This window comes from Cuculus canorus, chromosome 2 (assembly GCF_017976375.1).
Source record: "Cuculus canorus isolate bCucCan1 chromosome 2, bCucCan1.pri, whole genome shotgun sequence".
Taxonomy (NCBI): domain Eukaryota; kingdom Metazoa; phylum Chordata; class Aves; order Cuculiformes; family Cuculidae; genus Cuculus; species Cuculus canorus.
The window spans coordinates 93,000,437-93,014,019 of record NC_071402.1 but is presented as its reverse complement, the minus strand read 5'-3'; the positions used below and the strand labels follow the sequence as shown (position 1 = coordinate 93,014,019).

Below are 13,583 nucleotides of genomic sequence, written 5' to 3'. Positions count from 1 at the left end.
GACATTTTGGTTTAGTTTGAAGACATCTATAGAAAATAAACTTTTTTAAAAGTAATTCTAAAACCAGCTTAACATAGATTTCTGACTAAAAGACAGTTACAGGGATTATGTAAGAAAACTGCGTGCACTGAAGACATTTTTCTGGTTAAATTAATCCAATAATCACTTGTACTTATATGACGAGACCTCTGCTACCAACCAAGCAGGTTGTAGAGCTGAAGAATATCTCTCTGAAACAGAACAAAGAAGAATCTTTTTGCCAATGAGTGAGAGGAACTGGAACATGAAATAAACCTTTTCTTTCTCTTTTTCTCTGAAAAATGATAACTGTAATGGAAAGCTTATTTTGGTGGCCAGGGCAGCTGGTATGAATGGCAGCTCCTGAAGGCACACTGAGGGGCCTGAGGGATGATATGCAGCTTCCAGTGAGCCATTATTTGGCAGCATCAAGCTCTGTAGCAAATAGGTGAAGAATATTTCATGTATGCTACGTGCAGTTCAATGTGCATTTGCATAATTTAATGTGTCTTGGTGGCAACTCATACTATAAATACACATTAATAGAACTTCTACACTATGGTACCATATCAGATGTATCAGATACTTAGCACAGCATCTGACGAATATATACATAAACAATTCCTTTGGATTTTATATGATACACCCAGCAGTTTGTGTCATTAGGGAAACAAACAAACAAACAAAATTCAATAAGTTTGGTGTCCTTTTCTTATTCCTTTTCCTTTTTTTTAAGGTCAGTCTGTCTTTCTCTCCTTCCTCCACCATCTACCTGTGAAACTATTTGCTCAGTTATCAGGAATTTAATCAACTGGATAGATAAACTTGTTTTAATAGTTTTCACGTGTTGCATATCATTGCTATTTTTGCTGTGTGATGCCACAGCATTTTTCAGGCTTTCTTTCCTAGGTATTGCAACTTAAACCTATCATTTGCTTCACAGGGAATATTACAAAGCTTCACCCCAGCAAATTTTTTTCTGAAATTGCCACAAATCATCCAACAAATGTTGTGTTAGCATCCCAAGTGCCCTTCGTTGTCTGTTTAATATGAAAGCCCAAAAGGACTTCTGCACATCTCCCATCCTCTCTGTTGATGCATAGGTAATAAGCAGCTCCCCACTACAAAACAGCCAGTGCACCAAGTTCTCTGCCCTGTGCTGAAGATCCTCCATACCCAGACAATTATATTACAAGCCCTTGAAGCTGAAGCTGGTTAATACAATTCCAACTCTTTGACAAAAAAAAAAAAAAAGAGAAGGAAAATAAGCTACTCCAGTAAACTGACTCTAGTAACTCTTGGTTAAGCTTGTTTGAAGTTCCTTCATTGTCTTTAATCACAGCTAACTTAAGTCTTCTGCTTGTTTACCACCATGATTTTCAGTTCACAAAGAGAAGCAAAACAGACTGCACTTGCCCTGGATTAAATAGTAAATAATAACATATAAAATATAAAAATGACCCCCAAAAGATGTGAAGGCAATTCAGAAACCACCTAATGAGTTCAAGGAGGTGACTTTTGTCTTCCTCAAATACATGTAACAATAGACTTCAATATCTTTTGTATTCCAATGAGAATTACCAAAAAAAATGTACTGCATTATAAAATCTAAGAGGAAAGCTCACCTATTATAAAGTAAGTTAGATCATTCTATACACAGATCTCATTGCAATACTTTTTACACCTTAGTAACACGAAAATGCCAGTGCTTGTTACTGCAGGGATTCTTCTTCACTATAAAAAAAAAATCAGTATGTGCTTTTGTATACCTTCAGTACTGTCAAATGACCCTTTGCTTGCAGGCAGGCTGTTGAGCTTTGTGATCAGCAGTGAATAAAGGCAAGGTGCTGTATCCAGTAAGTGACAGATTCTCTTTTCTCCTCAGCACACGGCTGTGCTGCCATTTGCTGTCCTGGAAATCCTTGCCACACCGCACCGATACCCAGCAAAGAAGAAGGGATCGATCCTATTGGCATTTGTCGCTTTTCTGTATATCAGTTGGTAAGAATTACGTATTTTAAAACATTTTCTTAAATGATCTACTTTGTAAAACAAGGCCAAATGATCTACTTAAATCTAAGTTCCCTCCCAGGCACATGGAAGACAAAGGTCTATTCCGTGGAGAAGTCATTTAAACTTCAGCCGAGGCCCACAACAATTATTTCCAGACGTAGGCAGAGCAGGTTTCTTCAAACAATACAGCTCCTGAGAGTTCATGGTATTGCCTACTTTTCTAAGGCCTCTTATAAAAAAGCAACTAAATTGACATAAACTCTGAGGTACTTTGTGTTATTTCTTCTGTGCCGGAGTTTAGATTTCTGCTAGTACCATCAAATTTACCTCTGCTCACTGTCTTGCTCACTGCAAAACCACCTAATCTCAAACGCCTGGGGGTCACAGGAGCAGAAGAGAAGTAAAACTCAGTTTGGTATTCGGCAAGGACACATGACTGGGTTTAGAAACTTGAGAGAGAAAATGATACTCAGAGACAGGTGCAAACTGATGGGTAGCAAGGAGGCATCTGCCCCACTACCACCTCCCATTCCACTAGTGGACTCCACCTACATTTCCAGAAATGTGCCACAGTTGCCACCTGTTGGAAGGTGACCCTGAAAGAAAAAACTATATCTAAACAGCCCACCTGTCAGTCCATAGCCATCCACTCACCTCTTGTGTGTGTCATGCACCCCTGGAGCTTGGTTTACATCTGCTTCTGCTCACTGCATCCCAGCTGCAGTGCTGGGATCTGGGAGGCACTGCCCACTCCATGTAACTATGGGCAGCTGCCAACACTTCAAACCACTATGAAGATGCATTATGTTGAAGCTCAGCTCAGGAATGTGTCCATATAGTTTCAGGGTATGCTGCAATATCACTTTCTAGAACAGAGGAGACACCCAGGCCCTAGGGTAGAAGATACAGAACAACCGATAAGCAGGAAGGGGACTTTTCATCTTGCTAAACTTTGTGACAAGTCACTGGGACTATGAAGGAATCCATCCTTCCCATTCCTATCCACCAGTCCTCACTCTCAGCTGGAGATTACCTTCAGCCCACTGAATCAAAATCTGCAATAGAAAATTAACTGCACTGATGAAACCCATCAGAGTGATTGTGGGTTTCACCACTAAATTACACGACCAAGCTAGGTTTATCCCAAACCATCCCAGAGGCTAATAGGATTACAACCGCAGCTTCCTGAATTCCTTTTCTATGTTCTGGTTCACTAAGTTTCTTACTCCAGCTTTTCTTTGCTTATCTTCTGAGAGCATTTTGTTTGTACTGTCTTCGGGACCAAAAGGCTCTCTAGGTGACCACTGCAGTCACTAGTGCCATACTTCCCTCTAAAGCTGCTTTCAGCCAAGCAATTTCACCCCATGGGAAACATGGCTCCTGCTGGACCTGGATCGTCATCAAAGGATGAGGATCAACAAAAGGATCGACACATTTGATCCCTCAAAGTATTTTCATTGAACTGATGTTGATGGTGCTGCCAGGGTCTTGGGTGGAAGGTGGTGTTTGTCCCCTGTGTCCCAGAGCCCTGATAACTGGATAAATGATACTAGGATTTCATCGCTGTTGCATTCCCTCCTCCTGAGGCAGCGAGGAACCACTTCCCATTTGCTCTCCTTTTTTCTCCTTGTCCTGGTTCCCTGCAACTAGAGACAACAGCTTTCGACTAACACAAAAATCTTTATCCCGTGCACTGAAATCGTAACACGTATATACGTTTTACTGTTGGTGTGGAATCTGGTGATTTAATAGGCTCATTTGGTCACCTTATGTTTCACAAGCATTAGAGTCCTTCAGGAAAGCCTCTCCTTGAACTATCACTGTCATCGCTGTGTTTCCCCTTCCCCAGTTTGGTGGGCTGAGAATTGACTGATTCCTGCAAGGCAATGAGAAACCAAGCAGCTAGGGATGCCTTGCAGCAGGTAAAATCTTGATAAAAATTTAAGTATGATAAAATGAAATCTTCAGAATAATCAGTCTCTGCATCCCACATGTGTATTTAGCCCATGAAAAATGAGCAATATGTGTTTGTGGGATGCATTTTATGAAATCCCTAGGAAAAAGAAAACCTTATCAACCATTCTGTGGTCAAAATGGGTAAGCTCAGTAATACGGAGGAATGCCCCAAGATAAAAGACCTGGCTACACACAGCTTCCGCCAAGGTAGAAACATGGAAGTACTTTAATGCTCCTGTATAGTCATTTGTTTAGGTTTAAAAACACAGGTTGAAGTGCTTCTTATCAGATGCACCAGCTGGCTAAATTGGATCAAGATAATTTAGTTCCTCATTATATGAAGTAACGAAGGTTGTCACTCCATTCTACTGTTTGAGACTCATTAAGAAAATGCATTGGCTCCTGTTAGCACCCAGTCTTCAGTATTTCTTCTCGGCTTCTCCATAGCCTTTTGTGTAGGCTTTGGATTATTGGTTTTGTTTTGTTTTAAATTACTAAGCTGTTCCACAGCCTAGTTTATTTGATGCAAGAACCTACCTTAGATGATGAAAATGTGTCTCTACACTTAACATTTCTATGCTCAGTGCAGACATCTCCCCTACCAACTCCCCCTACGGCTCCACTCCATGTGTTAGGTGGAGATTAACAAATATCTCTTTATAAGCAAGGTAAAACTCCTCCTATTTTATGCCCTACGCCTTCCTGATCTAACTAGAGAAATTAGAAATCATCTTGTCAGGCACTTTAGCACTCTCCCATTCCTCAGTTTTATGACAGTTTTGGACTGGTGGGGCAGCTTGTTTGTCACTTCTCTGAGGTGTGATGCTCAGTGCAAGGTGACTGGCTGTGTGCCATCAGGAAGAGTGGGATTGCATTCTTATGTTAGCACTGGTGGTGGAAAGTATGGAAAACTCCTCAGATGTGTTTTGGTTTGGTTTTTTTTTAAGCAAGAATTAAACACTTTAGGACTCCTTGAACACAAAGGTTCTTTTTTTAGGCAAGAATGGCATATCCTCTTAACATCACTGGAGATTTGCCCTATATTTTATATTCTTTACATATTCAATACAAATACATATAATTTTCTCCATAAAATAGACTTCTCCTATATTTTAAGTATAAAGACCATTCTTATAGTATTTTATAGGTATTCACTACCAGCCACTCTTATGTGCTGTAAACAATGAAGGTAATGACACCGAACTGACAGCCACTACAAGATATTTTTTTTGAGAGAAGAAAAAGTCAGAAAGAGATGGCCTAAGTAGAAAAGAAGCCCTATAAAGCAATCATATTTATCCTCTTCCTTTTCTTTCTTTCCCTTTTCTAAACACTGCTTTGCAAACAGTCCTGAAACAAAAGAGCAAAGCAGCTGCATCTCTGCTTCTACTTACCTGCTCCTCCTCTCCTCCTACTTCCAGGGCAAGGAAAAAAGTGCCGGAGAATTTCCCTTGCCCTCTCACCTTCTGAAAGCTTCTTCTCACTCCCTAAACCAGTGGTCAATGACGGCAGGACAGGGACAGTGAGAAACAGCACTTCATCTCCACAGACACTCAAGATCTGGATAAGGCCTGAAAAGCTGTTGTAACTAAAGAGCAAACACTAATGTAAGAGCTTATTTGCATAATCTTCATTTAATAAAGCCAATTACACATCCTCATTTCTGACCATCATAGTACTTTACTGATATTTCACTGCCATTAATAGCCATTGCCACCAGGGTGACAGCAGAACATTGTGTGCATTTCAGCCTGTGCTGAAACCCATCTAATTTAGCAGCGGTTCAAGCATGCTTCACAGCAAATAGCCCAGATGCTGAGGAGGTGTATTGGCAGCTGAGAGTATATTCTCTATATCAAGACTGTTTTGATAACTTGGCCCTTCAGGAGTTAGAAAATATGAAGTGGTTCTTCTAACTGAATGGTCCTAACCAAAGGTTGTTTCTCTCCTTGCCTAGGGTCCTGTGGATTTATTCTGTAACGGGAGAGTGGGTATATCCGCTCTTCGCTTTACTCAGCCCTGCTGGGCTCACAGCCTTTTTCACCTGTAGCCTTGCCATCGTCATCTCTTTCTACAACTTCGGAGAGTTCCTAAACCGTATGATATGGGGTCAGTCCAAGTTTTGGTTTTCACTTCTACACACAGAGACACAAAATTATCTAAAATGAGTAAGTGTGATTGCCTAGGCAGGTGGGAAAGAGAGGAGGGCCCTTGTACACTAGGAGGGGGGCAGTGCCATTTGGGTGACTGATAGAGATTGCCAGGTCCTAAGCAGCTACTAACAGAGAACAATTCAGAGCAAGAATCCCAACCCCACCAGGTAAAAGGGTGGACCAAGTTTCTCTCATGTGACTCAAGAAGCACCTTCTACTAGCATAATCACTTGATTTCAAATTGCTTCTCAAACAAGGGTACAGAGAAGCAAAACTTCTCTTGCCTAAACTCTTACACCATTTGTCCATCTGGGGAAAGATACTATTTACTGACAACTTATAGGAAGGTGTTAGTGTATCCAAGTGAAAGCATCACAGAAGCTCTATGGGTAATATAGCACTTCAGATAGTTTTAACCAACTGTTGAGAACATTTCTACTTCAGTAGTACTATAATCTGTACAAATTTAAAGAAAACGAAAAGCGGCCTTCTTAGGCAAATGGGCAGTTGGGGGAAGGGGAAAGTAGTTTAGGAAGACACATTCAATGAGTGGAAGAAAAGGAAACGATGAAGCACCTGTAGGGGTTTGGCATGGGTTTTTTGGTTTTTTTTTCAGTTTCCTCTCTCCTTTTTCATTCAAGATCAAGTTTTTGAGGATGAAAGTGTTTCTGTCACAAAAATGTGTGTATTTTATTTAGGACAAATGTGTGAACATTTGCAATTTCTTAAACTAGTTTTCTGATGAAAGAAAAAAACACTGCAAAAACACCTCTGAAAATAAATAAGACAACCTCCCTCTGTTCTCAGGGAACATTTGATGCCTGATCCATTTTGTGAAGTCTCACATGCCTGTCAAGCCAAAGTAGAGTGTCTGTAGCTAGTCTCTCACCATCCGTACTTAGCTACCTACAAGCAGCAGATTGGCTTTCAAACCTGCTGAATAATCAACTTCACCACTTGATACCTTTACGAATAAGATGCTTGCTCTACATGTCCATGTTTGGAAATTTTGGCAAAATTCTATTCTTGAATAAACATGATACAAGATAAGGACTGCTGCTAAATGAAAACAGATCTGTAGCCTTTCTGCACTAGTTCTGGTTTAAGAGGCATCACGTAAATAGTAACTGTTATTAAACAAAGACCACATCATCACTACAAGACAGTATAGGTCTTCATCTGGGATCTAATATCGAGGTATCAGATTTTGTCATGACTGAGTAAGTATTAGTAATTTCAGGCCTAGAGTATGCCTGATGCATAATAATCAGAATTAAAATAATTTAATTTCCAAGGTGTTAATTGATAGGACAAAAGGTCTCTGCCAAGCAGAGATCAAATTAACTGCAAGAATTAGACACATTTTGAACAGCTGACTAAATATACCTACTGAAGAGATTTTAAGAGATATTCCCAAAGAAACTGTGGCAAGCACCCAACTTTCTTTTTTGTGCACATAGAAAGGCTGAAAAGCACCCCCAGTTGTGATAGCATGAGCGTAACCTCAGAAAACATGTATAAACACAGCATACACAATATTCTTTGTTGATATCTCGTGAGCTCTGGCAATTCATAGAGAACACCTGTATGTGGTGTATCTGCCTCTCCGTGTGTACTTGACATTTTTCAAAGAGGCCACAAAATCATGGCTTTAACAATTACATGAAGTTTTGATACATGTGCAGGACACTCCCCCGGAGTTACAGTTCCCTGTGTTTGTGCCAACTCTTGCTGCATCCTCAGCTCTTCAACCCCTCAGACTGGCAGCATTCCCTGCACCAATAAAAGAAGCTGCAAGCTGCACCCCAGAGCCGGCCACTCTGCAGTGCCTGAGGCGGCAGTCTGATAATTCAGGGATTTTGGCAGCAATAACTTCTCAATAAGCTCCTGCTCACTGGCCCCTATTCCTTCCTACTCACCACACACACCTGTTTCTTGCAAGCAGGGGTTGTTTTCAGTTTGGATCATTTTCTCCAATCCATTTCCCAGCTGTGTCCACCCAAGAGAAGGGTAGGACTTCCTCAAGCTGGTATTGATAACAAAGCCCCAATAAGCATTGATACACAGCCAGAGGGAAGCTATTCCAAACTACAGTGTGCCAGAGTCTTAATATATTCCTGACTGAGACAAATCTTTGGCTCAGCATCACCAGAGTAAAACCAGCTGCAAACCAAATGAAAACACAATTCCACGTACCTTTCTTCTCACTGCAAAAATGGCTTCACATACTTTTTTCATCCTACCCTTTCCTGTCTCACCTTCACACCACAATAAGAGAAACAATGCAGTTAAAATTACCCACAGAAGGGGCGGGGGGAAAAAACCCACGCAAATCAAAAGTTTGTGGTGGTAGAGGACAGGCCTTTTCATCTCTCCTTAACCTCCGTCCTGCCCACATCCTCCCTTTTCCAAAAGACGGGATAGGTGGAAGGGCACTCCTACCCTCACTTTTTTTGCCTTCTTTGACCCCCAAAGTCACAGTTTTGAGTTACAGAGTAATGCAATAGGTTCCCTCAGGCACATCTGGAAACACCTTCTTCAACAACACATGTAGCCACCAAGCAATTAGACCCAATGCTGGTGGCATCAGCCAAGGCTGAGACCCCTCTCTGCATTGCTATGACCAGGCTTCACCCCAAAAGGAAAGGCTCTAGGATAGCAGCTTCTTTTTCTTGCCTTCCCACTCGAAGAAAGCAAGCTGGCTGCGCTTGTGCCCAGATAAGCTCTGTTTATTGGAAGGTGTAAGAAGTGATTAACAAATAGGCACTCGTTAGCGGCAAGCTGGGTTTCCTTCTCAACGTACATCCTGTGGCAAACAGTAAGCTGCAAATGAAGCTTGTCCCACAGCGCACTGTGGGCACTCTTCCACATTCTGTTATAGCTTCAGGTCACTATCACTTTTCCTAAAACCAGTTATGTAAATATTTACTCTTTTTCACCCTTAAAGGTGAAACTTTTTCAGAGACCAACTTATTTCAGAGACCATGGATGGCAGTTTTCAACTTTGATCACATAATTTTTAAAGCTAAATCCTGTGCTTGACCAAAAAGATGCAGAATCATTTCTGAGAGGTGGAAAACGGAGGCTGTTGAATAATATAACCTTGTTTTTCCTTTTCAGAAAAACCAAAAGGTGCCAGACCCTAAATTTGTTTTATTATTTATAGACAAACTGTTTCATACAGTGTTAGAGGTTTTAAAAATGTATTATCTCTCATGCGCTTCTTCCTCCCCTTGCACAGTTGGATTGGTGGTAACTAAGGCAACCCAGCTGCACAGCCTGAGAGGCACAGAAAATAGTACCAGTAATGACTTTTTTTGTTAAAATCCCAGAGTTTCTAGAGTACTAGACAATGCTGAGCAATACAGAAACTCTAAAAAGGATAATTGGAAACAATGGGCTAATTATTTTATTGCCATAAATTTACCTCCGCCTAGGATCTGGCTGCAGGGTCTGAGCAACAAAAATTAACTATGCGATTGCTTCTCCCATTCCTGATGGGTAGAAAACATCACGCTGACAACTGATGTCATATTACTTTGACCATTCAAACTAGAACCCTCACAAATAAAGCAATGCAGCCTTTTTTTCCCCTCAGGTTTTGCTCCTGGTGAGACAGCCAGATCCTAAGGAGAAATTCAGATCAAAGTTCTCCACATCAGGCAGAGCAACATCTCAGGTGAAGTTTATTCTCTGGCACTAGTATTTGAAGATGGAGCAAATTCATTTGCCTTCCACCTAACATGCCTGAAAAAAAAAACCGCAAAACACTAATCAGCTGCTTCATTTCAATACTTTGAAATGGAATTGGATAGGAGCTATAGCTAACAACGGCTACTTGCTCCATCAGTGATTTAAACGCCTGCTGAGGGACATTGGACAAACCACTTGCTAGATATTACAATCACAAGGCCTCTGCCAAGTCCAGAGAAATGCTCATCCCCAGGTGGTGGAACTGTTCTTTGGGAGAGAAATGGACAGAAAGGGGGGCTGGCTGTCAGAGCAGGCATCAGCTCCAACGGACTCGTGACAGGATGCTCGCTGTCCTCCAGAAGGGAAGCTTTTATCAGCAGGTGGCTGAGGAACACCACAGGGGCATAAGCCAAAAGTAGTTATTGTAAAGCAAGGGATAGATAAGGCAGTACAAGAATAAGAGCTGTTGCTCTCAGGAAACAGGAAACCTATGGCAAAGTAACTTCTTGTGCCCAGGGAATGGATGGATATGCCTCTCCAGATCTTCTAGGAGGTCCTGAATATCTTGGGAAGACATCACTGAAACATTTTCATGAATGAAATAAAGTTAGGCAGCAATCTTCTCTTTAGCATATTTTTCCTCTTCTTTTTTGAAGTACTTCTGCATGAAATGTGTTTTCCAGAAGCATATAACAGGTTTTAGGAACTGGTTGTTTTCCTTTTGTATTTATGTGCTTGTGAAACCAAGCTCCCTCAAATATCCTGTAGTCAGTTATTGTGAAACTCAGCCTATGTGGCAGCGCATGAATCTCTACAATACAAAGTGATACTACAATATGATCAAGTTCTTGATCATTCTTCTTCTCATTCTCCTGAGAAGCTGTTGAGATTACAGAAGCCCAAGTGGGAAATGAAAGGATGCAAAGGCCATACATGAGGGGTATGAAGTCATTCTGCCATTGTACTGGCACAGGCTTATGAACAGCAGCTTTTACATGAATGTTAAAATACTCATGTTCTGCAGGTGATTATTGATCCAGTCACACACCCTTTGTTACTATAGCCCTCTCTTCTTTAGTGTCTGGAATGGATTTTTGAACTAAGCCTCCTTTCTAGAAAATATCTTCATTTGTTCCGTTATGCTTGTAAGAAATAAACATAAAACTTCAGGGTATATCTATTTCTTTCAGTGAACAAGTAGCATTTATACCTACAATTTCACTGCATTGCCAGTGACAAATGGAACTCAAATTTAGCCCAGAGTTTGCACACTAAATACAAATATTTACTTTTGTCTCATCCGTTCACCCTAGTTGTGCTACAAATCTGTGATAGCATATTTATATTCTTCATATATTTGTCACTCCATCAAGCTGCATATTAGCCCTCGGGTACAGGAGTCGAGCTATCTAAAGGAAACCTGCACCATCTGCCACACGCCCTACTCTTGTTGACAAGTTTATCTGATGATCCACGGAGGGAGACAGGATCGGTAGCTCTGGCAACCCAGGGCTTACCATTTCATACTGAAGGCCAGATATTCACAGGTGCTTGATAATATGCTCCCAGTGGCCTAATAGGCTAGTATCTTTTTTTTTTTTTTGGTGATTTTTTTCCTCCCGCATCTTTAAAATAGTTATTTGCTCTGCACAAAATACTTACAAGATCATTTGGAAAGGAAGAAATGTCAGGATTTTGTTCCACATCAAATTGCCAAATGCTGTGCAGGCTGGAGATAAATAACATGGAGTAATTGGTGTTTCAGGGTCTGAGGTCTATGGACAAGGAAAGTACCTTTTCAGTAAATGATCATCAACAGGGAAGGAGAGAGACTGAGACAGTGCTTCACATAAGAGTACCCAAATATATTTGGTTATTACCACATTTGGTGCACCGCAGCAGCACATCTGGTCTCTATCTGGTGCTTCAGAAAATTGTGGGTCTTTGGTAGGTCCTGTGCTGTCCCAGCCAGCCATGTGAGGATGCTGCAGGTATCTTAACTGCAGAGATTAATATCTGCTGCCTTTCCAGACAAACTTTATTTTAAAAGCTTTTCACATATACTTACAGCAAGCTAGGTTTGTTTGGTGGCAGACACTTTTTCCCACTAGCAAAACACCATTATCCTCAATGGATGTAATGCATGGTAGATTTCAAATCATTCCTCAGCAGTCGAGTAACGCCTCACTTGCTAGGGATATCCCAAGCTCAGTAGACTTCTCTAGCACTTCTGCCTTAGCAGCTGGTCCAACCCATACTTTACTTACACTCCCAAAGTGGCTCGCTTCCCCAGGGATGTTGGGAGGCTGGGGCCAGGTTCATGCCCTCCTCCCTACAGGGTGCTTAGTGTGTGAGAGAACTTGTCTATTGTGCCTTTTTTCCCCAGTAATCTCTTTTCCTCTGTCTCCAAACAGGAGATTCAATAGTAATACTGGACTACAGGCAGAAAGGCAAGTGACTCCTTCCTCATCCAACCAAACAATCTCTCCATGAATGCTGAAGCCATGAAGTAGAGGAAAATAAAGGCAGATGTGATAAATCCTTTCTCCAGTGCATTGCAGCTTCTGGTGAAGCCATTATGTCATCAGACATATGGAAAACCGGTGGAAAATATGAAGTGTTTGCCTCTTACATGATAACTCTGCAACTGCTATGAATAAGAAATTTGTGTTCATCTGTTTACACAGATTTCTCGTCTCTTGCATAATGTACTTGAGGATGTGTCCATGGTTAAAACTCATCACTGGTAAACGAACTCCCTCATGAGCTTGGCACCACTCTGTAAAAGACCAGTGAATGCAAGCCAGCTCTTATTTGGATTGTCCTTCATCAAGTCTGGAAAAAATTAAGGGAAGGGATAATTTTAACAGTGCTGTGACTTCCAAGCTAGCTAGATAACAAATTGGGCTAACAAGGGTTGTAATTAGGAATGTCTGCTCAGAAAGATCACCATGAAGCCAAATTCTTTTAATGAGAAACTTTCTGGAGTATTTATATGCATAATATCTCTTCTCCATTTTAACAGGAAATCGGAACACAACACTTTCTTCCTTTTTCTTGGTTGCAGTTAATCTTGCAACAAAAGTAACCTAATTATACTGACTGTATGATTGCTTTGACAGAAAGCATGTTAATTTAAAGCACTGTTTAACATAAAGCTGCCTGCCATATAATTACACTCCATTCACATGTTTACTAATCTTGCTCAATATAGTTGATTTCTGTTATTAGCCTCAACATTTTGTTAACATCTAAAACACTGGAGATCTGCTTTGCAAACTGCAATAAACAGACAAAACCAACAGTAGCGTTCCTTAATGGTCAATGTGAAAAAAAGAAAGACCTCTTTTTTTTTGCCTTGTATTTAAAGCTAGTTGCAGTACTTAAATATCTAACTATCTTCATTGCCAATACTCCTAGTTTAGAGCTACCGTGCATGTAGTTCACTGAGGTATTATCTCCATCTTTTGAATGCTGCTGGAGCTTAGTAAAAGTGAAACACATTGTAAGCTGCCTGTGAGCAATAAAAAAAGTAATGTGTATATGTAAGATTGTTCTTCTCGCATGTCAAGCACCTGATAAAATTCTAGTCTGGGAAGTTAACATACTAGGGCTTGACCGTAAACCAAGGAAACTCATTGAAAGACGTAGGTGCGTTCAATAATCCCCATCTCGTCTAGATAACTCACTCCAGCTAACTTGCAAAGGGCATGTAAGCACTTATACACACCCCATGCATACACACATGCA

The 13,583-nt window shown here is 40.9% G+C and overlaps 1 protein-coding gene across 7 annotated transcripts in view; it reads left to right on the top strand.

Annotated features, from left to right (window-relative positions):
* ADTRP (androgen dependent TFPI regulating protein) overlaps positions 1-13,334 on the top strand; it is a 32,073-nt gene extending 18,739 nt beyond the window's left edge. Inside the window, exons 4-6 of one of the 7 annotated variants that reach the window (XR_008448818.1) lie at positions 1,904-2,019; positions 5,945-6,096; positions 12,248-13,334. Coding sequence is in view for 5 of the 7 variants with exons in the window: in XM_054060345.1 (XP_053916320.1) it covers positions 1,904-2,019; positions 5,945-6,155 (327 nt within the window). In the remaining 2 variants the exon portion in view is untranslated. Of the gene's footprint in view, positions 1-1,903; positions 2,020-5,944; positions 6,156-12,247 lie in introns of all 7 variants that reach the window. The other 6 variants (XR_008448817.1, XM_054060345.1, XM_054060342.1 and 3 more) reach the window with 6 other exon arrangements.
* Positions 13,335-13,583: the final 249 nt, after the last annotated feature.